Source organism: Entelurus aequoreus, linkage group LG08, assembly GCF_033978785.1.
Source record: "Entelurus aequoreus isolate RoL-2023_Sb linkage group LG08, RoL_Eaeq_v1.1, whole genome shotgun sequence".
NCBI classification, from domain to species: domain Eukaryota; kingdom Metazoa; phylum Chordata; class Actinopteri; order Syngnathiformes; family Syngnathidae; genus Entelurus; species Entelurus aequoreus.
In genome coordinates, this window is record NC_084738.1 from 13,001,279 (window position 1) to 13,026,724 (window position 25,446).

At 36.1% G+C, this 25,446-nt stretch overlaps 1 protein-coding gene across 11 annotated transcripts in view; it reads left to right on the forward strand.

Annotated features, from left to right (window-relative positions):
• The window catches only part of kcnh4b (potassium voltage-gated channel, subfamily H (eag-related), member 4b), a 92,167-nt gene extending 66,839 nt beyond the window's left edge, over positions 1–25,328 (forward strand). For 10 of the 11 annotated variants that reach the window (XM_062055582.1, XM_062055580.1, XM_062055585.1 and 7 more), the window contains 7 exons: positions 5,529–5,902; positions 12,492–12,589; positions 17,025–17,098; positions 20,324–24,135; positions 24,219–24,286; positions 24,928–25,038; positions 25,113–25,328. In XM_062055582.1, the coding sequence (XP_061911566.1) occupies positions 5,529–5,902; positions 12,492–12,589; positions 17,025–17,098; positions 20,324–21,046 (1,269 nt within the window). In that variant the 3' untranslated portion in view covers positions 21,047–24,135; positions 24,219–24,286; positions 24,928–25,038; positions 25,113–25,328. The remainder of the gene's footprint in view (positions 1–5,528; positions 5,903–12,491; positions 12,590–17,024; positions 17,099–20,323; positions 24,136–24,218; positions 24,287–24,927; positions 25,039–25,112) is intronic. The other variant, XM_062055588.1, reaches the window with a different exon arrangement.
• Positions 25,329–25,446: the final 118 nt, after the last annotated feature.

The following is a 25,446-nucleotide window of genomic DNA, read 5'->3' on the forward strand; positions in this document are numbered from 1 at the left end:
TTTTTCTGGGACATGGCGAGCTGGGTCAGGGTCCAAGGACTTCCCCTACAGGTTGAAACTCATTTGTAGTGGAGAGCAGAAAAAAGGTCTCTTTCGGCACAGCTCGCTAACTGGGTCAATAGTTCCTATTAAGAAACCTCATTTTCTTACTGTCTACTACACGCTTGATGCTACACCTCATTTTTCTATTGTTGAAGTACTATCTGGAGGGCTTGATCTTCACTATGAAATCTTGTCTGAGCAGTAGCAGCTTTCATTATTCAAATCCATATTTTTATGAGGCTATTTGGTGTGCAAACAGCTCGATTTCTCCCTTAAAAATAATTTATTGAAAAAAAAAAAAGTTTAAAAGCAAAATAATGTACTATTTCGACACGCATAAAGATCCTCTACATTAGTGGTCCTCAACCTTTTTGAGCCCAAAGATCGGCTCCAAGGACTGGGGGGAAACTATTACAGTTTTCAAGTATTGCATCAAGTACTACAGTATTATCACTCCGAAATAAACTCACCTTTATGCAGAATCAGAGTCCTTGTTTCCCTAAAACTCATTTTGCTGGCTTATGTGACCGCGCGCTATGATGGAGGCTCAATCCAGTGCGGTAGTGTGACGCTTGGGCGGAAGTGGGAATTATTTCAAAATGAAATACCAAAAAGACAAAAAATTAAAATTCAAACAAATGTCTTTGCAGACTGGTAGGGGAGTTAGGGGCCACTATTTTGTATACTAGGAGCACTCTGCTGTTTTTAAACATTTACCGCAAAAACAAAAGTCAAAGATCCTCTCTATATGACATGATCGCACTGCTGTTTTTAAGCACTTACTGCAAAAATGTAAGTCAAAGATCCTCTTTATATGAAATTATCAAACCCCTGTTTTTAAGCACTTACTGCAAAAATGTAAGTCAAACATCCTCTCTATATGACATGATCGCACTGCTGTTTTTAAGCACTTACTGCAAAAATGTAAGTCAAACATCCTCTCTATATGACATGATCGCACTGCTGTTTTTAAGCACTTACTGCAAAATCGTAAGTCAAAGATCCTCTCTACATGACGTGATCGCACTGCTGTTTTTAAGCACTTACTGCAAAATCGTAAGTCAAAGATCCTCTCTACATGACGTGATCGCACTGCTGTTTTTAAGCACTTACTGCAAAAACGTAAGTCAAAGATCCTCTCTATATGACATGATCACACTGCTGTTTTTAAGCACCTACTGCAGAAATCCTTGAAGCACATCCATTTTCTGTGACAGGAGCACTGTGCTGTTTTTAAGGACCTACAGCAAAAAATGCAAGTCAAAGATTCTCTCATATGACAGGAGCGCTCTGCTGTTTTTAAGCACCTACTGCAAAAACGCAAGTCAAAGATCCTCTCTAAATGACCGGAGCGCTCATCTATTTTTAATGATCTACTGCAAAAACGCAAGTCAAAGATCCTCTCTATACAACATGATCCCACTGCTGATTTTAAGCACTTACTGCAAAAATGTAAATCAAAGATCCTCTCTATATGACATGATCGCACTGCTGTTTTAAGCACTTACTGCAAAAAATGCTTGAAACACATCCATTCTCTATGACACGAGCACTCTGCTGTTTTTAAGGACCTCCAGCAAAAAACACAAGTCAAAGATCCTCTCTAAATGACAGGAGCGCTCTTCTATTTTGAAGGACCTACTGCAAAAACGCAAGTCAAAGATCCTCTCTATATGACATGATCGCACTGCTGTTTTTAAGCACTTACTGCAAAAACGTAAGTCAAAGATCCTCTCTATATGACATCATCGTTCTGCTGTTTTTAAGCACTTACTGCAAAAATATAAGTCAAAGATCCTCTCTATATGACATGATCGCACTGCTGTTTTTAAGCACTTACTGCAAAAACGTAAGTCAAAGATCCTCTATATATGACATGATCGCACTGCTGTTTTTAAGCACTTACTGCAAAAATATAAGTCAAAGATCCTCTATATATGACATGATCGCACTGCTGTTTTTAAGCACTTACTGCAAAAATATTAGTCAAAGATCCTCTTTATATGAAATTATCAAACCCCTGTTTTTAAGCACTTACTGCAAAAACGTAAGTCAAAGATCCTCTATATATGACATGATCGCACTGCTGTTTTTAAGCAACTACTGAAAAAATGTAAGTCAAAGATCCTCTCTATATGACATGATCACACTGCTGTTTTTAAGCACTTACTGCAAAAACGTAAGTCAAAGATCCTCTCTATACAACATGATGGCACTGCTGTTTTTAAGCACTTACAGCAAAAATGCTTGAAACCCGTCTATTCTCTATGACAGGAGCACTCTGCTGTTTTTAAGGACCTACAGCAAAAAACGCACGTCAAAGATCCTCTCTATATGACAGGAGCGCTCTGCTGTTTTTAAGCACCTACTGCAAAAACGCAAGTCAAAGATCCTCTCTAAATGACCGGAGCGCTCATCTATTTTTAATGATCTACTGCAAAAACGCAAGTCAAAGATCCTCTCTATACAACATGATCCCACTGCTGATTTTAAGCACTTACTGCAAAAATGTAAATCAAAGATCCTCTCCATATGACATGATCGCACTGCTGTTTTTAAGCACTTACTGCAATTCAGAGTCACTACAACCACCGTAATGACCAACATTAACATACAGTAGCGTAGTAGGCCCAACTATGCATTAAAATATGGCAAATGTTTTTTTCTAATACATATGTTTCATATTTTTGGCCACTGTAACATTACACACAGTTTGAACAGTAACACTGTGTTTGAATATTTGATTAAGTGATTATTTGGCTACCACTAGTTGTACGTGTAACTCAGTTTGAGAATCACTGAGCTAAACTTAATGTCCAAATAAGGACATCCAGCTTGCCATGGCAAACCCCGCGAAAAAAGGGGTTAGTTTCAAAACTTTTATGCAAACTCACGTCTAAATGCATGAACTTTGTGATTAGATACTTGGGACACTTTTAACACGGGTATCCAACTTTGTAGAAACATGCGTAAGTCAGAAAAGACGAATTTCCAACTTCCACTTTAAGCACACTGCAAAAATGCTTGTCAAAGATTCTCTGTAACACAGGAGTGTGCTACTGTGCTTAGGAACCTACTACACAAACGCAAATCAAAGATCCTCTCTATATGACGGTAGTGCGCTGCTGTTGTTAAGCACTTACTGCAAAAATGCCTGTCAAAGATCCTCTCTACAGTGTACGACAGGAGCGCTATGCTGTAGCACTTACTGCAAAAATGTTAGTCAAAGACCCTTTATATCACAGGAGCGCTCTACTGTTCTTAGGGACCTACTATAAAAAATGCTTGTCAAAGATCCTCTCTATATGACAGGAGAGCTCTGCTGTTTTGAACCACCTACAGCTAAAACGCAAGTCAAAGATCCTCTCTAAATGACAGGAGCGCTTCTGCTGTGTTCAAGCACCTAATGCAAAAATGCTCATCAAAGATCCTCTTAATGACAGGAGCGCTACGTGGTTTTTCGGCACCAACTGCCAAAATACTTGTCAAAGATCCTCTATATGACAGGAACGCTATGTGGTTTTTATGCACCAACTGCCAAAATGCTTGTCAAAGATCCTCTATACGACAGGAGCGCTATGTGGTTTTTAGGCACCAACTGCAAAAAAAGCTTGTCAAAGATCCTCTATATGACAGGAGCGCTATGTGGTTTTTAAGGACCTACTCCAAAATACAGTAATTGGTGTTTTTAGGACCTATGTCAAAACACCTGTCAGAGATCCTCTATATATACTTTATGACAAGAGAGAGTGTTGTGCTGTTTTTAGAAAATGACACAAAAAAAGTTTAGAACCAAACTTGTGGGTCAGTCGGATGTATAAAACCCAAAACCAGTGAAGTTGGCACGTTGTGTAATTTAAATAAATAAATAAAAACAGAATACAATGATTTGCAAATCCTTTTCAACTTATATTCAATTGAATAGACTGCAAAGACAAGATACTTAATGTTCAAACTGAGAAACTTCATTTTTTTTGGGCAAATAATCATTAACTTAGAATTTAATGGCAGCAACAAATTGCAAAAAAGTTGGCAGAGGAGCATTTTTACCACTGTGTTACATGGCCTTTCCTTTTAACAACACTCAGTAAACGTTTGGGAACTGAGGAGACCAATTTTTGTAACTTTTCAGGTGGAATTCTTTCCCGTTCTTGCTTGATGTACAGCTTAAGTTGTTCAACAGTCCGGGGGTCTCTGTTGTGGTATTTTAGACTTCATAATGCGCCACACATTTTCAATGGGAGACAGGTCTGGACTACAGGCAGGCCAGTCTAGTACCTGCACTCTTTTACTATGAAGCCACGTTGATGTAACACGTGGCTTGGCATTGTCTTGCTGAAATAAGCAGGGGCGTCCATGGTAACGTTGCTTGGATGACAACATATGTTGCTCCAAAACCTGTATGTACCTTTCAGCATTAATGGTGCCTTCACAGATGTGTAAGTTACCCATGTCTTGGGCACTAATACACCCCCATACCATCACAGATGCTGACTTTTGAACTTTGCGCCTATAATAGTGCGGATGGTTCTTTTCCTCTTTGGTCCAGAGGACACGATGTCCACAGTTTCCAAAAACTATTTGAAATGTGGACTCGTCAGACTACAGAACACTTTTCCACTTTGCATCAGTCCATCTTAGATGAGCTCGGGCCCAGCGAAGTCGGCGGCGTTTCTGGGTGTTGTTGATAGATGGCTTTCGCTTTGTATAGTAGAGTTTTAACTTGCACTTACAGATGTACCGACAAACTGTAGTTACTGACAGTGATTTTTTTAAGTGTTCCTGAGCCCATGGGGTGATATCCTTTACACACTGATGTCGCGTTTTGATGCAGTACCGCCTGAGGGATCGATGCTATTATCGTTTACGTGCAGTGATTTCTCCAGATTCTCTAAACCTTTTGATGATATTACGGGCCGTAAATGGTGAAATCCCTAAATTCCTTGCAATAGCTCGTTGAGAAATGTTGTTCTTAAACAATTTGCTCACACATTTGTTCACAAAGTGGTGACCCTCGCCTCAACCTTGTTTGTGAATGACTGAACATTTCATGGAAGCTGCTTTTATACCCAATCATGGCACCCACCTGTTCCCAATTAGCCTGTTCACCTTTGGGATGTTCCAAATTAGTGTTTTATGAGCATTCCTCAACTATTTCAGTCTTTTTTGCCACTTGTGCCAGCTTTTTTGAAACATGTTGCAGCCATCAAATTCCAAATGAGCTAACATTTGCAAAAAATAACAGTGTTTTCCAGTTCGAACATTAAATATCTTGTCTTTGCAGTCTATTCAATTGAATATAGGTTGAAAAGGATTTGCAAATCATTGTATTCTGTTTTTATTTACCATTTACACAACGTGCCAACTTCACTGGTTTTGGGATTTGTATTTAAGGGCCAGATTTAAATTTGTACTTCAATTATAATTGATGCGCTCACTTTTGCCAGAATGTCCCATGTGATTAAATTCCGCTTCCTGTTTACCAGGAGCCCAGACTGACTCCTATTGTTGAAACCAAGAGCGAGGTCCTGGACGACTCCTTCCATCTTTCTCCGGCCACACGCTCCCGCCGTAACCTGCTGCTGCCCAGCCTGAGCAGCCCCGTCCGCCGCACGTCCCTTGGCAACCTCCTCGGCGACGAGCTGCGCCAGTTCAACGCCCTGCGACGCTGCCGCTCCCCCAACCTGAGCCGCGGCTTCCACGGTCAAAGTGCGTCGCCTCAGCCGCCCTCGAAGCGGGAGCACGCCGTCTCTCCGAAAGCGTCCGCTTCTTCCCACCGTGAGACGGGGACCGAGCAGAAGCCATCGAAGCTGCTTATCCCCACAGTCACCTGTTTTGGACCCCCTGACCTTAGTCCCAGGTACTCTCACGCCACATTGGACCACACTGCTAATTTAGTGGTAATACAACAGGAAATATATTTTTAAATAATATTTTATCATTTAAAAAAAAAAAAAAAAAAAAGGAATATCTTCAAAAATTCTTATTACATTTATTTTTTTGAAAAAATAATCATAAATCATTCATAGCAATGTGCATAAAATAAAAGTTAATAATACAAATAAATATATTGGATATTTTATAACAAGTGCGCTATATCATGCTGATTTGTTTTATATATTTTTTTATTTCATCTGAATTAATTATGATTCCAAATATTGTATTAAATAATATATAATTATTGACAAAATTAGAATAACAAATTCCCGCGAACATTTTGATGGGCCTGCTATCTGTGCCATGGACCTCTGGCCGGGGGTCGTCAGAAGCCGCCATATTTTGAAGATGGAGCAGAGTGTCTGAATCCGAGAGTTTTAGGTGTAACTGTACAAAATGAGCTATAGAACTAGCCTATAACGTTAGCTTGCTTACATAAAATTGTTAACATTTAGCATGTGCGCTAACGTTAGCATGATAACAGTTAGCATGTTTCATATACCAAGTTATATGACTGTAAGGTGGATGGCTGCAAGATGAAACAAATACCGTGCTAACAGTTAGATTGTGTCACATACAAAGTTATATGACTCTCAGGTGTATGGCTGGGGAATTAGAGTAAAAAGTGTAAAAATAGCTAAAAAAAAGTTAGCACTTTACTGTTAGCATGCTAACAGTTAGCATGTTTCATATACCAAGTTGTATGACTAAGGCGTATGGCTGCAGAATTAGACAAATAACATGCTAACGGTTAGCTTGTGTCACATACCAAGTTATATGACTGTAAGGTGTATGGCTGGGGAATTAGAGTAAAAAGTGTAAAAATAGCTAAAAAAAAAAGTTAGCACTTTAATGTTAGCATGCTAACAGTTAGTATGTTTCATATACCAAGTTGTATGACTGTAAGGTGTATGGCTGCAGAATTAGACAAATAACATGCTAACGGTTAGCTTGTGTCACATACCAAGTTATATGACTGTAAGGTGTATGGCTGGGGAATTAGAGTAAAAAGTGTAAAAATAGCTAAAAAAAAAGTTAGCACTTTAATGTTAGCATGCTAACAGTTAGCATGTTTCATATACCAAGTTGTATGACTAAGGCGTATGGCTGCAGAATTAGACAAATAACATGCTAACGGTTAGCTTGTGTCACATACCAAGTTATATGACTGTAAGGTGTATGGCTGGGGAATTAGAGTAAAAAGTGTAAAAATAGCTTAAAAAAAAGTTAGCACTTTAATGTTAGCATGCTAACAGTTAGCATGTTTCATATACCAAGTTGTATGACTAAGGCGTATGGCTGCAGAATTAGACAAATAACATGCTAACGGTTAGCTTGTGTCACATACCAAGTTATGTGACTGTAAGGTGTATGGCTGGGGAATTAGAGTAAAAAGTGTAAAAATAGCTAAAAAAAAGTTAGCACTTTAATGTTAGCATGCTAACAGTTAGCATGTTTCATACACCAAGTTGCATGACTGTAAGGTGTATGGCTGCAGAATTAGACAAATAACATGCTAACAGTTAGCTTGTGTCACATTTTCCTGAGGGAACTCTCCTGAAGGAATCAATAAAGCACTATCTATCTATTTATACCAAGTCATATGACTAAGGCAGTGTTTTTCAACCTTTTTTGAGCCAAGGCACATTTTTTACGTTGAAAAAGTCCAGAGGCACACCACCAGCAGAAATCATTAAAAATAACGAAACTCAATTGACAGTAAAAAATCGTTGTCGCAATTGTTATGTGACTTCTGAAAGGGACAAGCGGTAGAAAATGGATGGATGGATGGACTTTAAACCATAACCAACCATGCGTCACTATAGCTCTTGTCTCAAAGTAGGTGTACTGTCACCACCTGTCACATCACGCTGTGACTTATTTTGAGTTTTTTGCTGTTTTCCTGTGTGTAGTGTTTTAGTTCTTGTCTCGCGCTCCTATTTTGGTGGCTTTCTCTCTCTTTTTGGTATTTTCCTGTAGAAGTTTCATGTGTTCCTTTGAGCGATATTTCCCGCTTCTACTTTGTTTTAGCAATCAAGAATATTTCAGTTGTTTTTATCCTTCTTTGTGGGGACATTGTTGATTGTCATGTCATGTCCGGATGCACATTGTGGACGCCGTCTTGGCTCCACAGTAAGTCTTTGCTGTCGTCCAGCATTCTGTTTTTGTTTACTTTTAGCCAGTTCAGTTTTAGTTTAATTCTGCATAGCCTTCCCTAAGCTTCAATGCCTTTTCTTAGGGGCACTTACCTCTTGTTTATTTTTGGTTTAGGCATTAGACACCTTTTTACCTGCACGCCGCCTCCCGCTGTTTCCGACATCTACAAAGCAATTAGCTACCGGCTGCCACCTACTGATATGGAAGAGTATTACACGGTTACTCTGCCGAGCTCTAGACAGCACCAACACTCAACAACAACACATCATTTGCAGGCTATAATTACTGGTTTGCAAAAACCCAAATAGGTGAAATTAGATAATCTCCCACGAAACTAGTGTGCCGCGGCACAGTGGTTGAAAAACACTGGACTAAGGTGTATGGCTGGGGAATTAGAGTAAAAAGTGTAAAAATAGCAAAAAAGGTTAGCACTTTAATGTTAGCATGCTAACGTTAGCATGCTAACAGCGTAACAAGTGTCACATACCAGGTTAAATGGCTGTAGGGTAAACAGTTACAAATATATTAGAGACGTATACATATGAAATGATTGTAAAAATATAAATGTATTAAGAAAATATTTGCTGAAAGTTGATTCAAAAAGCAAAAAATATAAACATTGTTATTATTATCATGAGCCTATATCATATTTTTAAGTTAGTAATTGTTGCAGTATTACACTCCAAAGTCTTCCTAAATCTCCTCTCAGAGTCAAATTTGAGGTAATTTCACCTCCATTGTTTTTGCCATGTCTTATTTGTTTGTGGAAGACAACGAACAGAAATAGGTTGAATTCTGGGTTGTTTTTGTCGAGTTTCAATCCTTTTTCTCATACCATATTGCAGAGCTTGGCAAATATGTTGACTCGGGGGGCCACATTGAGAGAAAAAAATATGTCTGGGGGGGCCAATGCGTATGTGTGTATAAATTATATGTACACATTTAGCTGTACAAATCTGCTGTACAGTATGTGTGTTTGGGTCCCTTTTTTTTTTCCAGTAACACTAATAAAAAAAGTCACAATGTCCGATAGAGTTCTAAAAAAGTTATGACAGACAACCTCAAAAAAAGGAATGGAATTTTGCAGTTTTTTTACTGAATGGGACACCCAAAATGTACATTAAAATAAAGAAAGTGGTATTTACAATATTAACTATGAACAATGAATAGAATAGAATAGAAAGTACTTTATTGATACCTGGGGGAAATTCAGCACCACAGTTCGCTCACAATAAACAATAAACACTTAGGTATTTTTTACATGTGAATAATATAAATACAGTCTGTTATACAGCATTATTCACATGTGAATAATATAAATACAGTCTATTATACAGCATTATTTACATGTGAATAATATAAATACAGTCTGTTATACAGCATTATTTACATGTGAATAATATAAATACAGTCTATTATAAAGCATTATTTACATGTGAAAATAAACTAATAAAACACTGAGTATTAAACAACATATGAACATCACTCCTCTTTTCCTTCTCAGATCAAGCAAAACACAACAAAAATGTACCAAACAACAAAATATGAATGCAAAGTGTAATAAACACCTACAATATGATATATTACCACTTTCATGCAGACATTTGCTTCTGCATTTGTTCCGACACATGCGTTTGGGACTGGCTGCTCCGAAAACAAACCTCGCCCACTCTGCTGTGTTCCTCGTTTGACAAATGTGCCCTTCATTCACTAACGGTGTTACAAAAAAGATCAATTAGAATAATACATAATGTTGGATATAGAGAATAATTATTGAAACTCAACGATTTGGTGCATTTGCAAACAGCTAAAATTATGTACAAGGCAAACTATAACCTGCTACCCAAGAATGTACAACAATTCTTCTCAACTAAAGAGGTGAAATATAACCATAGAGGAAAATCAAATTTAAAATATTTGTATGCTCGTACAAGACTTAAAACCTTTAATATATCAGTATGTGGAATTAAATTATGGAATGGATTAACCAAAGAAATCAAACACAGCACCAATATGATTCAGTTTAAGAGACTGTTCAAACTACAAGTGTTCACAAAGTACCGTATTTTTCGGAGTATAAGTCGCACCGGCCGAAAATGCATAATAAAGAAGGAAAAAAACATATATAGGTCACACTGGAGTATAAGTCGCATTTTTTGGGGAAATTTATTTGATAAAACCCAACACCAAGAATAGACATTTGAAAGGCAATTTAAAAATAAATAAAGAATAGTGAACAACAGGCTGAATAAGTGTACGTTATATGACGCATAAACAGGGCCGGCCCATTGCATAGGCCGTATAGGCAAATGCTAAGGGCGGCGTCCATCAGGGAGCGCCACGCCAGTGCCACAAATGTTGGAGGGAAAAAAAAAAGAAAAAAAAAAAGTTGGTACTATTATTTCTAAATATATAAAATAATCACACGTTAATTAAAATGCAAAGTAAAGCCTATTTAATAGAAATATCATTTGTTACAACATTACAATGCCCCTCCCCCGGCACGGTGCGCCCACTCCCTTCCCGTATCATGTCTTTTTTTGGACGTCACCACATAAAAAAATCAACACAAGATGTCAAAACGGCCGAAACTCTCAGGTGCCCAGGGAAGAAAAAAGAGAAAAGAAGAGGAGAAACGAGAAAAAGACAGAGGTAGCAGGTAGGTAACGTTAGCCTTCATGAAATTATTTGTCTGTTACAGAATGTGATAGTAATTAACCTGGCTTTTTAGCATTAAGCTAATGTTACATGATTCGGCAATTGCTAATCAATAAATAGCTAGTTCTGTTTTAACGTCGGGTTAATATTGTGGAGGGGGCTAAATTGTTATGGAAAATAACAATGTAACGTTAGGTAATTACAGTACTCCCTGGTGTACAGTAATTTGTAAGTCATTCTTGTTAATGCAATATTAAAAAACACAAATAGAGAACTCTGTAGGATCCCCTTTTTTTGTAATATAGTTGTTAAAGTCATACTGGTTTGATATCTTGTTTTGTGCAGTGCCTTATTTATATTGTATTTTTAATTTATTTTATGCAACTTGTTGACACGTTTTATTTTGTGTTTATTTATGTAAAAAATATTGTATTTCATATATTCATTTTTTATTTTTTGTATTCATTTATTTATCCATATTTTTTTTAATCTTGTTAACTATTCTGATTGTTAATTTGCTTTCTTTAAGTAAAAAAGAAGGTCAAAGACAAAGCTATTCGGTTTCTTGTGAGTATATACACTTCACTGCCGATGTGGGGGGGGGCGCCACCTAAAATCTTGCCTAGGGCGCCAGATTGGTTAGGGCCGGGCCTGCGCAGAAATAACCAACTGAGAACGTGCCTGGTATGTTAACGTAACATATTATGGTAAGAGTCATTCAAATAACTATAACATATAGAACATGCTATACGTTTACCAAACAATCTGTCACTCCTAATTGCTAAATCCCATGAAATCTTATACGTCTAGTCTCTTACGTGAATGAGCTAAATAATATTATTTGATATTTTACGGTAATGTGTTAATAATTTCACACATAAGTCGCTCCTGAGTATAAGTCGCACCCCCGGCCAAACTATGAAAAAACTGCGACTTACAGTCCAAAAAATACGGTACACAGAACAAGAATTATGATGAACACCTTGAACACTTTTTTTTTTCCTTTTTAAATTGTTTTTTTATTGAGACAAAAATTATTTAAGTATTTAATATTTGTATGCTTACTATGGTATATTATTGATTTATTATTTATTTGTTCACTGTTCTGTTAAAGAGAACAAGGAAATTGGATACAATTGCTATGGTATGAAAAGAGGTAGGATTAAATAAGCTCTGCTTCTTCCTACTCCTTTTATGTAACAACTGCAATTGAGTGATACATTACATTGTATCGTATGCATGTTCCAAATAAACTGAAACTGAACTGAACTGAGCTGCTGTGACGTAGATTACCTCAATAACTCGTAAAATACTCAAAAACCCAGATTTCAACCATTGAAAGACTTTCTATAGTTCAAAACTTAGTCATTTAAAAACAGCACTGCACATCATAACGGCGGCTACAGTTTTGATGTTAAAGGTCTAAAAAAATTAAGTAGAACGTCTGGCGGGCCGGATTTTGCCCAGGCCTGTCCTATTGGCTTCCTCGAGCCAAAATGTCTGTGTTCATGTTTCCCGGAGTCTTGCCGTAGGTTGCAAATATGAGTAAGTGCTGGTTCAGAGAGCTCGGAGGTCGTGTCCCAGTCCACCTGGGCCTCTGCCAGCCGCCTCTCTCCTGGCACACGTGTGAGCGCTCTGCTGGCTCCAGCCGTAATTGAAGATCTACTCTCGTGTCACTCTTCACCTCTCTGTTTAAGGGTTGTGGACGGCATCGAGGACAATGGACACGCGTTCCATTTCAATGTGGAGCACACCGGGCCCAGAGCCAGAACAGGAAGCGCCAGCGGCACCCAAGGTAGGCCAAAGCGCCGCCTGCCAGGGGTTACCTGCGTGCCAGATGGCTTCAGGTTAACTCGCCACTTTAAAGCTCACTCCTCCTTGTGGGGAAACGGGAGAAGCTCGCTTCGGTTGCTAAAATCTAAAGTAGCGAAATCAAAAGAAGATCACTATCATTATGGGATGGCTTTCACTTTTATTTCAGTCATCAAATAGGCACACACTTGCCACCTCTTTCTTTCTTTCATTTGTTTATTCAACAACGTTGTATGTTTATTATTGCTTATAGTTTGTAGCGACCTGCACAGCAATAGTCTTCATATTAAACAGAACTAGATGAGGCAATTCCTGGAGGAATTGCGTGTGAATGCTCCAATGCTGAAGTTGAACTGAAATGCTGACAGAATGTACTATGAATGTAAGAATAGTTTGAATGTTGAAGAGTTTGAATTTCCACGAAAACCGGATTTTTGGTTTGGAACTTGAGAAAGTGTTAGTTTGAATGTCCAAGATGAGTGGAATGTGTTGATGTTGGAATGGTTTGAATAGGTTGAAAAATTGTGGGAATTGTGCAACTTGGAAAAAGGTCCCATTCATTTCAATGGGAACTTCCTGGAAATTTTGGAATTTTAGGAAAAGTGGGATTTTTTAATTAAATGATTAATAGCATAAATGTCCTGAATGAGCTTAGTTGGTTGGTGTTAGAATTGTCTAAAACCGTCAAGAAATGTTGAACTATTAACAGTTTTTTAATTGAGAAATTGTATTATGGAATTCCTGGAATTTCGGGAAAACCGGGAATGTTTCCAGTTCCTAAACCAACTTGTTTTTTTGTCCTGACTAAGAAAAAATGTTTTTTACGGTGGAACAGTTGAAATGGCATGGAAAAAGGTTGGAAATATGGTTAGAAAAAAAACAGGAATTCCTGGAAATTTGTTGAACGTGGAAAAAATGGTAGTTTGAATGTCCAGGATGAGTGGAATGTGTTGATGTTGAAATGGTTTGAGTAGGTTGAAAAATTGTGGGAATTGTGCAACTTGGAAAAAGGTCTCATTCATTTCAATGGGAACTTCCTGGAAATTTGGGAATTTTGGGAAAAGCGGGAATGTTTCCAGTTCTTAAACCAACTTTTTTTTTTGTCCTGACCAAGAAAAATGTTTTTCCGGTGGAACAGTTGAAATGGGATGGAAAAAGGTTGGAAATATGGTTAGAAAAAAAACAGGAATTCCTGGAAGTTTGTTGAACGTGGAAAAATGGTAGTTTGAATGTCCAGGATGAGTTGAAGGTGGAATGGTTTGAATGGGTTGAAGAATGTAGGAATTGTGGAAGTTTGAAAAATGGACAATTCATTTTGAATGGGGAAAATTTAAAAAAAATAAAAAGGAATGATGGGAAATCCTGGAATTGTTTTTAGAATTGTTGAAGTAGAGCACTCAATTCCCAAACAGGTTGAATATTTTGAAGTCGGAACAGTTTGAATCAGATGAAACATGTGGGAGTTGTGGAACTTTGAAGAATGTCCCATTGATTTAAATGGGAACTTCCTGGAAATTTGGGAATTTTGGGAAAAGCTGGATTAAAAAAAAAAAAAAGATTAATAGCATGAATGTCCCGAAAGAGCTGAATTGGTGGGTGTTGGAATTGTTTAAATCCATCAGGAAATGTTGAAGTATTAACAGTTTTTAAATTGAGAAATTGTATTATGGAATTCCTGAAATTTCGGGAAAATCGGGAATGTTTCCAGTTCCTAAACCAACTTGTTTTTTTGTCCTGACTAAGAAACATGTTTTTTTTACGGTGGAACAGTTTAAATGGGATGGAAAAAGGTTGGAAATATGGTTAGAAAAAAAACAGGAATTCCTGGAAATTTGTTGAACGTGGAAAAATGGTAGTTTGAATGTGTAGAAGGTGGGATGGGTTGAAGAATGTAGGAATTGTGGAAGTTTGAAAAATGGACAATTCATTTTGAATGGGGAAAATGAAAATATATTCATTTAATTATGGGAAATCCAAAATAAAGTTGTAAGAATGTGTGGGGGTGAAAAACATAATTTTAGTACCATAAAGGCATTGTTTCACATAAAAAAATTAATAGAAAAGAAAGGAATTGTAATTTTACGAAAATAAAGTTGTAAGAATGTGTGGGGGTGAAAAACATAATAGTATTACTACCATAAAGGCACTGTTTACAGAAAAAATGTTTAATAATACAATAATAAAGTCATAATATTATGTGGAGAAAAAATATTTAGGTATCATAAAGATAGCATTTTACAGAAAGGAATTGTAATTTTACAAAAATAAAGTTGAAAGAATGTGTGGGGGTGAACAAACATAATTGTATTACTACTATAAAGGCATTGTTTACAGAATGTTTTTTTAATAATACAACAATAAAGTCATAATATTATGTGGGGAATATTTTATTTTATTTTAGGAGCATATACTGTATGTAGTGTTTTACAAAAGGGAATTGTAATTTTACAAAACTAACATTGTTATATGTGAACAAGAAGGCATTGTTTTATAGAAAAATGTTTAATATTACAAGAATACATTTCTGATTTTGTTTGGGGGGGAAACATTTGGTCGTACTAATACAGGGGTCGGCAACCCAAACACAAAAACAAATCTGTCTGGAGCCGCAAAATATTAAAAGCCATATTACATACAGATAGTGTGTCATGAGATATAAATTGAATTAAGATGACTTAAAGGAAACTAAATGAGCTCAAATATAGCTACAAATGAGGCATAATGCTGCAATATGTACATATAGCTAGCCTAAATAGCATGTTAGCATCGATTAGCTTGCAGTCATGCACTGACCCAATATGTCTGACTAGCACTCCACACAAGTCAATAACATAAACAAAACTCACCTTTGTGCATTCATGCACAACGTTAAAAGTTTGGTGGACAGAAAAAGAAGTGGCATAAAACACGTCCTAGAAAGTCGGAGAAAGTTATACTTGTAAACAAACTACAGTGAGTTCAAGGACCGCCAAAATTAGTAGGACAAAACGGCGCTCGCCAAATACTCGAATCAGTGAAGCATGTTTAATATAAACAGTGTGCTTTATAACGATTAGGGAGGTTTGCGTCATGTTTGTCCTCCCACGGAAACCATATTAAAACAAAAACTTTTTTTTTTTCCTCATCTTTTTCCATTTTTCATACATTTTTAAAAAAGCTCCTGAGAGCCACTAGGGCGGCGCTAAAGAGCCGCATGCGGCTCTAGAGCCGCGGGTTGCCGACCCCTGTACTAATATAAGAATACAGTTTTTACAATATGGAATACATAATTTTACCTCAATAAAGTCAGACTTTTACAGAGAAACTTATAATATTACGAGAATAAATTCATTACATTTTCTGGGGGAAAATTGTGACGCTACTACAATAAAGTCACACTTTTACAATAAAAAAAAAGTTGTGATTGTACAGAAATAAAGTGGTAATATAATGTAGAGGAACATGATTCTACTACAGTAAAAGTACAAGTGAAGTATAAATAAAGTATAAAAGAATACATGTGTAAAGTTATGAAGAAATATTTTACTTTACAGGAATAAAGTTGTCATTTTATAAGAAGAAAATTGTCAATGCTGTCATTTTTTGATTTGGTGTTACATAATAGACATATTATACTTAATATATATATATATAAGGGGCGGCATGGCGTAGTGGGTAGAGCGCCCGTGTCAGAAACCTGAGGGTTGCAAGTTCGCTCCCCGCCTCTTACCATGCCGTTGTGTCCTTGGGCAGGACACTTCACCATTGCCCCCGGTGCCGCTCACACCGGTGAATGAATGTTGAATGAATGATAGGTGGTGGTCGGAGGGGCCGTAGGCGCAAATTGGCAGTCACGCTTCCGTCAGTCTACCCCAGGGCAGCTGTGGCTACGAAAGTAAAGCGACTTTGGGTACTTAGAAAAGCGCTATATAAATCCCAGGTATTATTATTATTATTATTTATTCTTGATAGGATTAATTTTCATAATTTTATCCCCAAAAAATAGTAATGAAGAAGAAGTCCTGTTAATACCAAAAAAAGTGGATTTTTTTTAACGTATTTATTAAAGTCACAGTTAATAAAAGATCACAACATGGAATGAAGTTCCGTTTTGTTTAAATGTTTTTTTGTTTTTTTTATTGAAAAGTTACAAGACATAAAAAACACAATATAATATGATATAAAAATATAATAAAATGTACCTGTTCACTCTGAGTATCCATCTCATTAGGAGCTAGTTAGTTTTTTTCTTTCTTGATTACAGTCTGCTGGCATTAGAGCCAAATGTGGTTAGTGATTGAGCTTTGGGGAAACATAACTGAAAACTTTAATGTGCAGGACTCCTCACATCTTTTTCAGAGTAAAATGACGGAATCTACCACTAGTAAAAGAGTAGAAGGCCGGAACTACAAACTATTTACTATTATTTATATTTCCAGATTCCACGCGGGTCAATTCTCTGCTTCTGGAAACCGAGGAGGTCCGGCAGAGTATAAGTCAACTCCACCAAAAGGTAACAAGTTGTTGCTGGCACACTATTTTCCCTTTATATACACCAGTTTTAAATAAGTGTCACATCATGTAATGAAAGTGTGTTGTCCAAAAATCGAACTTTGATACCAATAATTATGACAGTTTGCTGAGAACACGTTATTATTATGTTTGTCTGTAGCTTTAATGCTAATGAGCATTGTTTGTCTCCACATGTCTCTAATAGTGTGTCTCCAAGAAGCAATACTGTACACTTTTTAAATATACGCTGTAACTCTGTGCTTATATCACATACAACAATATAATATTAAGGCAGGGGTGTCAATCGTAAGGCCCGAGGGCCGAATCAGGCCGAGCGAACAGGTTTTTTTTTCGGCCCGCGGAGAAGAGTTTGCCAAGTATAAAAATGTACCTGAAATTGTTGAATGAAAGAAACTGCTGTTCTAAATGTGTCCACTGGATGTCGCAATAGCAATTCTTTGTATCTTTGTAGATGATGCAACATATGTACAAAATAAACCACATGATGTTAGTACATCACTCAAGGAAAATGTTCAAGCTACATAAATAACATCCTGTAATTCATCTTGATAGATTGAAAATTGACACCAATGATTTGACTGATGAACATTATCACATCATTTATTCAGAAAAATAAATAACGACAAATACAGATAGAGTACTATTAACCGCAACAAGTAAGTGTAAAAAAAACCTCAATAAAATTATGATTTGTACATTTTCAGAATGTGCTTGTTCTATTTTCAAACAAAGAACTGAAGTTGTCTTTATTTTTAAGTTATTGTGCCGTGATTTTACCAGTCCAGCCCACTTTGGAGTAGATTTTTCTCCATGTGGCCCCCGATCTACGGCAAACGTAAGGCCCAAGGGCCGGATCAGGCCGAGCGAACAGGTTTTATCCGCCCCGCGGGATGAGTTTGTTAAGTATAAAAATGTACCTGAAATTTTTGAATGAAGGAAACTGCTGTTCTAAATGTGTCCACTGGATGTCGCAATAGCAATTATTTGTATCTTTGTAGATGATGCTAGACATGTAAAAAATAAACCACATGATGTTAGTACATCAGTCGAGGAAAATGTTCAAACTACATAAATAACATACTGTGATTCATCTTGGTAGATTGAAAATTAACACCAATGATTTGACTGATGAACATTATCATATAATTTATTCAGAAAATATATATAACGACAAATACAGATAGGATACTATTAACCGCAACAAGTAAGTGTAAAAAAAAAAACCTCAATAAAATTATGATTTGTACATTTTCAGAATATGCTTGTTCTATTTTCAAACAAAGATCTGAAGTTGTCTTTATTTTTAAGTTATCGTGCCATGATTTTACCAGTCAAGCCCACTTGGGAGTAGGTTTTTCTCCATGTGGCCCCCGATCTAAAATGAGTTTGACACCCCTGCATTAAGGAGTTAGACAATAAAACACAAACGTTAGCAACACTGGCATAGCTAAGTGAGCTACAATGCTAACAATATACTCATACAGCAACATCATGCTAAGTTAGCCTTTTTGTGTAATTTTTTTTTATAATTTATAAACTGATAAGTTACATTTTAATATGTGTAATGAAGCCTTTTTTTTACCAAGTTCTTTTAAATATTGATGAAAAACACTTTATAAATTTGATGAATTATTGTTTTTATTATTATTATCATCATTATCTAGTTCGGCTCACAGGTGGTGTGATGTCAAATGAGGATAGGTATTTTACCTTCAGGACATCATGAAAATCTGCAACTTCGAAGCTGAAACTTATCTTAAAAGGGGAGCAATTAAGTGAGAGAAATTATTAATTGTGAGAGAAATTATTAATTTTATAAGAATAAAGTTAAGGTATTATAAGGAAGGTTTTTTTTGCAGATTAAGTAAATATATTAACAGAAAAACATTTTCATTTTCCAAAAGCAAAAAATCCTGTTTAAGAATAATTCTGAATTTTATAGTTGTTTTATGGGGACAGTAAATTCTGAGAGTAAATTCATATTAAGAGAAAAAAGTTGTCATTTTGCAACAATAAAATCTAAATATTATGAGAAAAAAATAACTTACAATTTTTGTCTCATAATATTTAGATTTTTAGATATCTAAATATTTTTAGATATTTAGAAACAATAAAATCTAAATATTATGAGACAAAAATTTTAAGTTATTTTTGTCTCATAATATTTAGATTTTATTGTTGCAAAATGACAACTTTTTTCTCTTATTATGAATTTACTCTCAGAATCATGAGAAAAAACTCTTCTTTTTTTTTTTAAAGATGAAGTAATGTTAAGTGGAAAAATATCTGATTCAGTCAGATATTTAAAGTTGTATTATGGAGGTGAAACATTTTGAGTGAAAAAAGTTGTAAGTTTTCAACAATAAAATCTGAATATTATGAAAGAAAAAATAAATAGTTGTAGTATTATAAGGAAGAAAACTCAATTTTTATTTTAACATTGAAAAAAGATATTTTTCAAGATAAAAAAATCTAATACATTTACAAGAATCAAGTCAGAATTTTAAAGTTGTATAATGGGAAAAAAACGACTTAGTTTTCTTGGCGTGAATTGTTATTGTGTAGGAAAAAAAGTTATTTTAAAACAATAAAACCTAAATAATATGATAGGAAAAATGTATAAGTTGGAGTATTATGAGGAAAACCGTCATAATTTTTGTAGGATAAAGTGAAAATATAAAAAAATATATATGGTCATTTTCCGAGAGGAAAAATCTAATATATTTACAAGAATTAAGTCAGAAATTTAAAGTTGTATTATGAGGAGGAACATATCCTTTGGAGAGTAATTTCATATTATTAGGAGAAAAAGTTGTCAACAATAAAATCTGAATATCATTATGTGAAAAACCTCCTCGCCTGAACACAGGTGATGTTCCTCCATGTTCTGTGTAGTCGAGATGATGAATGAAAATAAGATGCAATCAGTACCAGGTGGTCTCACATTAAGTACTGTAAGTTCCTGCAGTAGGCCGCCATAATTCATCATCGGTGTGCAATGTGGAGCCCAGAGAGCTGACTCAACATTGTAACAAAGCAAAATTATACGATGACGACCTGAACAATGCGCCACCTTCCCTCCCTGCGTCATTCCCGACACTCTTTTGTCTACTTCTTCACCTATTTGTGTCAGTTAGCGCCGTCCCTGCGGGTTTGAAGCCGCATCTGCTCGGAGGACTGCTTCATTTGTCACTTGCCTCTGCAGGTGGGCACGCTAAACCAGGAAGTATCGGAGCTCACCCAGGTCCTGCAGCACATGATGCATCTCCTCCAAACCCACATGTCCTCCACACATCAATACTCCTACCCTCTTATCCATCAGATGGTGCCCAGGGCGCCCTCCTTCAACGCGGGCAGCCATGACTCTCACAGCCTACCAAGTGTGCCCCCTTGTGCCCACTGGGGCCACCACGCCTCCAAGCCTCATCCAGGGTTAGCCCAGCATCACAGCTCCAGCTTGACCACGCCCCCTTGGACCGGCCCCTCCCTTCTTAGCACCAGAGGAGGTTTCCCAGGTGACAGCCCAAGCCTTGTACCTAACTCCGGACATGCAGACCCCCTGGGCAGACCTCTCAGTGCGAGCCCGACCACCATCAGTCAGTCCCAGCCCACTTTGTGCCTGCAGCCCCCCGCCGACGGCGACGAACGTTTTTGTTTTCGTACGAACTCATCCACAGACAACCTCCTCGCTCCATCCGCCACTTCCTCTTACCCTCTTCTCAACCTGCACACGCATTCCCGTCCCAGTGCAGCCCAAACCCCACACGAGGACACGCGAGCGGAAGTCTCGCATCTCCCTTTACTCCCGGATTCCACCCCCTCCGTGGAACACGCCAGTCTGGAGTGCCTACTGGGGACTGGCAGGGACGCTGGGACGTCGCCAAGGCCCGGCATCAGTGTCCAGACGCCGAGCACGGATCACTCCTGATGCCAGGACCTCACATCATACACATCAGTTCATACCGCTTCTAACAGTGTTTGGAAATAAGCTTGCAGACCCCCTGAAGCCCACTTACTGTACAGTAAGTCCCCCAGGATCTCATGTTTGTCCAACTTCATGCAGTATTAGGGACACACACACACACCTTAAAATACTACTTCTAGGAGAACAATGCCATTATTACCACCTAAATATTTACATTGCTGACAGTAAAGTAGTTATATTATGAGAGTTAAATGAGTAAAAACATAATATCGCAAGAAAAAAAATGGTAATTTAAAACTTAAAATTATAAAGTAAAAAAACTAGTTTAAATTTTAAAATAGTTGCAATAATATAAAAAGTATGATTTAACAAGAGTAACGTTTTTATAGTATGTGGAAAAAAATTACTTTTACAAGAATGTCATTATTTTGGACAATAAAGCAATATTAGAAAAAACGTTTGTAATGTTACAAGACGAAAGTCATAATTTTACAAGAATAATGTTGTAGCATTAAGAGAAAAACTCATTTTCTGAGAATAACGTGGTAATATTAAGAGAAAAAAGATGTCATTTTACAGGAACAATGTCAGAAAATTATGTGGGAAAAAAAATAATTTTACAAGAATAAAGTCATAATTTTACAAGAATAATCTTGTAGCACTATTAGAAAGATTCATAATTTTCAGAGAATAAAGTGGTAATATCACGACAAAAAAAGGTGTAATTTTACAAGAAAAATGTCAGAATATTATATGACAAAAACCAATAATTTCACAAGAATAAAGTCATCATTTAACAAGAATAATCTTGTAGTACTATTAGAAAGAGTCATAATTTTCCGAGAATAAAGTGGTAATATCACGACAAAAAAAGGTGTAATTTTACAAGAAAAATGTCAGAATATTATGTGACAAAAACTAATAATTTCACAAGAATAAAGTCATCATTTTACAAGAATAATCTTGTAGTACTATTAGAAAGATTCATAATTTCCCGAGAATAAAGTGGTAATATCACGACAAAAAAGGTGACATTTTACAAGAAAAATGTGAGAATATTATATGACAAAAACTAAGAATTTTACAAGAATAAAGTCATAATATTACAAGAATAATCTTGTAGTACTTACCATTATAAAGATTCATAATTTTCTGAGAATAATGTGGTAATAAGAGGAAAAAAAGGTGTCATTTTACAAGAAAAATGTCAGAATTTATATGACAAAAACTAATCATTTTACAAGACTAAAGTCATAATTTTACGAGAATAATCTTGTAGTACTATTAGAAAGATTCAATTTTCCGAGAATAAAGTGGTAATATCACGACAAAAAAAGGTGTCATTTTACAAGAAAAATGTGAATATTATATGACAAAAACTAAGAATTTTACAAGAATAATGTCATAATTTTACAAGAATAATCTTGTAGTACTTACCATTATAAAGATTCATAATTTTCCAAGAATAATGTGGTAATAAGAGGAAAAAAAGGTGTCATTTTACAAGAAAAATGTCAGAATATTATATGACAAAAAACTATTAATTTTACAAGACTAAAGTCATAATTTTACACGAATAATCTTTTAGTACTATTGGAAAGATTCATAATTTTCTGAGAATAAAGTGGTAATATTAAGACAAAAGAATAATTTTACAAGAAAAATGTCAGAATATTATATGACAAAAATTAATAATTTTACAAGAATAAAGTCATAATTTTACAAGAATAATCTTGTATTACTATTAGAAAGATTCATAATTTTCCGAGAATAAAGTCGTAATATTAAGACAAAAAAAGGTGTATTTTTACAATAAAAATGTCAGAATATTATGTCAAAAAAAAACAACCCTGATAATTCTACAAGAATAAAATCATAATCTTAATGTTGTAGTATTATGAAAAATCTCATAATTTACTGAGAATAAAATGGTAACAAGATGAAGGTCACAATTTTACAGGAATAAAGTGGAGAAAAACTGTTAACAGGAAACAGGAAAAAAGTAGTCATTTTACACAAATAAAGTCAGAATATTTGGAGAAAAAAATTGATACAAACACAATAAAAATAACTTTGAGGTAATATTAGAAAGTTATATAAATTTATGATAATTAAGTCCGAATAGTATGAGGAAAAAAAGTTATTTTATTACATTAATAAAGTTTTAGTTACATGAGGAAAACTTGGGAATATTTAGAGAAAATAAAGTCATTATTTTTCACCCATAAAGTTAGAATATTATAAGAACACAAAACATTTTCCCTGTAAAAACATAACATGATGTTTTTCCTCATATTAGATATGTGTGTGGCCCTAATACTCCTCCTGTGTAGTTTTGAGCATTCCTATGCAAAAGGCATGTTGTTTTTTTGTGCATTATCTCAACTTTTACCGACTCGTGTCTAAACTTTAGCATATTTAGCGTGTTACCTCCTTGCATGGTAAAATATTCTTTTTCCTAAGGAAAAGGTTTGCAAAAATCAATGTGTAAGCATTCTAGACGACAAGCTAAGATGATTGTGTGTTCTTGCAACACAGCGTACATGTTTGTCGGATTTGTAAAGTGACTGAATCATGAATTCAATAAAACCCAACCAAGGCAAATTAGATCACTTTCATTTCCAAAACTCTCAATGCCTCTTTTTGTGCAGCAAAAAAAGAAAGTGCCACATGTTGTGTGCTTTCGTGGAAAAAGCTCAAAAATGCTAAATCTTTGAATGCACGTTATCCCTTCTAAAGAGCAAAAGTGTCATGACTGACTCAAGCTGATTATATAAGCCAACATTTCATCTACTTGTCGCCTAAATCCAAGTTGTTATGAGTTATTGAAGCAGTGTCACACTCTCTATTACATTATTTTTAAAGTTCTACAGTTCAGGGAGCTTGAGAATTGTTTATTTGTTTTCACAGTGTGGATTACACTGTGATTTTTTGCTTGCATTTATTGTGTAATAATGTGACCTTTCGTCACTCAGCAAGTTAATGATAAACTTGATTTTATGCAGTACTATTAACTTATTGGTTGGTATAAAGAGGAGCCAGCTAGGGGCTTCACATCCAGAATACACTTTCAGACCAACAACATCTTTAAGGTACAGTATGGTCGTCTCTTTTCTGCACATTCATGTACAAAATATTCATGCTTTCTTATCATTTCCTGCTTTTATTCCTGCAGACTCGTGTCATCAAGCAACATGAAGACTGTCGTACTTGCTCTACTGGTCGTTTTGGTTGTCAGTCAGGGTGAGTTTAATATGTCAGATTTTGCTAGTTGCATCGGTTAAATCGGGTCGGCAACACAAAATATTAAAAGAGCCACATTGGGCCAAAAATACAAAACAAATCTGTTTGGAGCCGCACAAATTAAAAGCCTTATATACGTGTAATAATGAAGGCAACACATGATGTAAGTGTCTATATTAGCTATATTAGCCTACTATCAAAATGACTGTGTCGCAGGCTGATGCAAATCTTTGTTGACAGAAATGTTTGTAATATTTATTCTACACATTTTTACAGTATTGAAACACATTAATAAAACAGAGAGTGAAATAACTCCTGGAAATTACTGGCTCAGAATGGTCGAAGGTATAAATGTTAGTGTGTCCACGTTAAAGAAAATAGCAGGCTGTCCTCGTCTCATGGATTTATTACAGTGTTTGCAAGCTGGGTAACTTTTGCTGTGGTCTAGAACAGCATGGCACACAAACAACTATCAGAAATGCAGCCAATATTACATACATATAAAATGTCATGAGACATGCAAATATAGATTTAATACACAGAGGACATACAGTAAGTAAAGTAAGTTAAATAGAGGTTTAATAATGTGGTCATTTTTGGAGCTGAGGGTAAAAAGTGTGTATTGATGACACTTTGTCCAGGTGAAGCCCTGAGGTGTAACTGTGGAGGTCGGCGTCATTGTTCCCAAGGAAACGTGGAGACCTGCTCCGTCCAAGACGACGCATGTTTTCATGTTAATTTTTTTGGTTCCTGTAATACTTTCTATTGGAGTCATCTTCTCCAGTGGCCATGCTACGTCTTTCATATCATTTGCTATCTTTTACAGCTTCCATCCACTCTAAGGGCTGCATGACAATGGCCGAGTGCCAGAGAATGAATCGACCTGGCGTCGTCGTTGGCTGTTGCACCTCTGACCTGTGCAACTGACCAATTGACACCTGACACATCAATAAATAGATGGATGTTTACAATAGGTTAAGGTTTGTTTCACATATGTTTAACAATTTGTATTAATGAACATTAAATGTGATTGTAAGTGGGATTGTTGTCTATCTGTGTTGGCCCTGCGATGAGGTGGCGACTTGTCCAGGGTGTACCCCGCCTACCGCCCGAATGCAGCTGAGATAGGCTCCAGCACCCCCCGCGACAAGCGGTAGAAA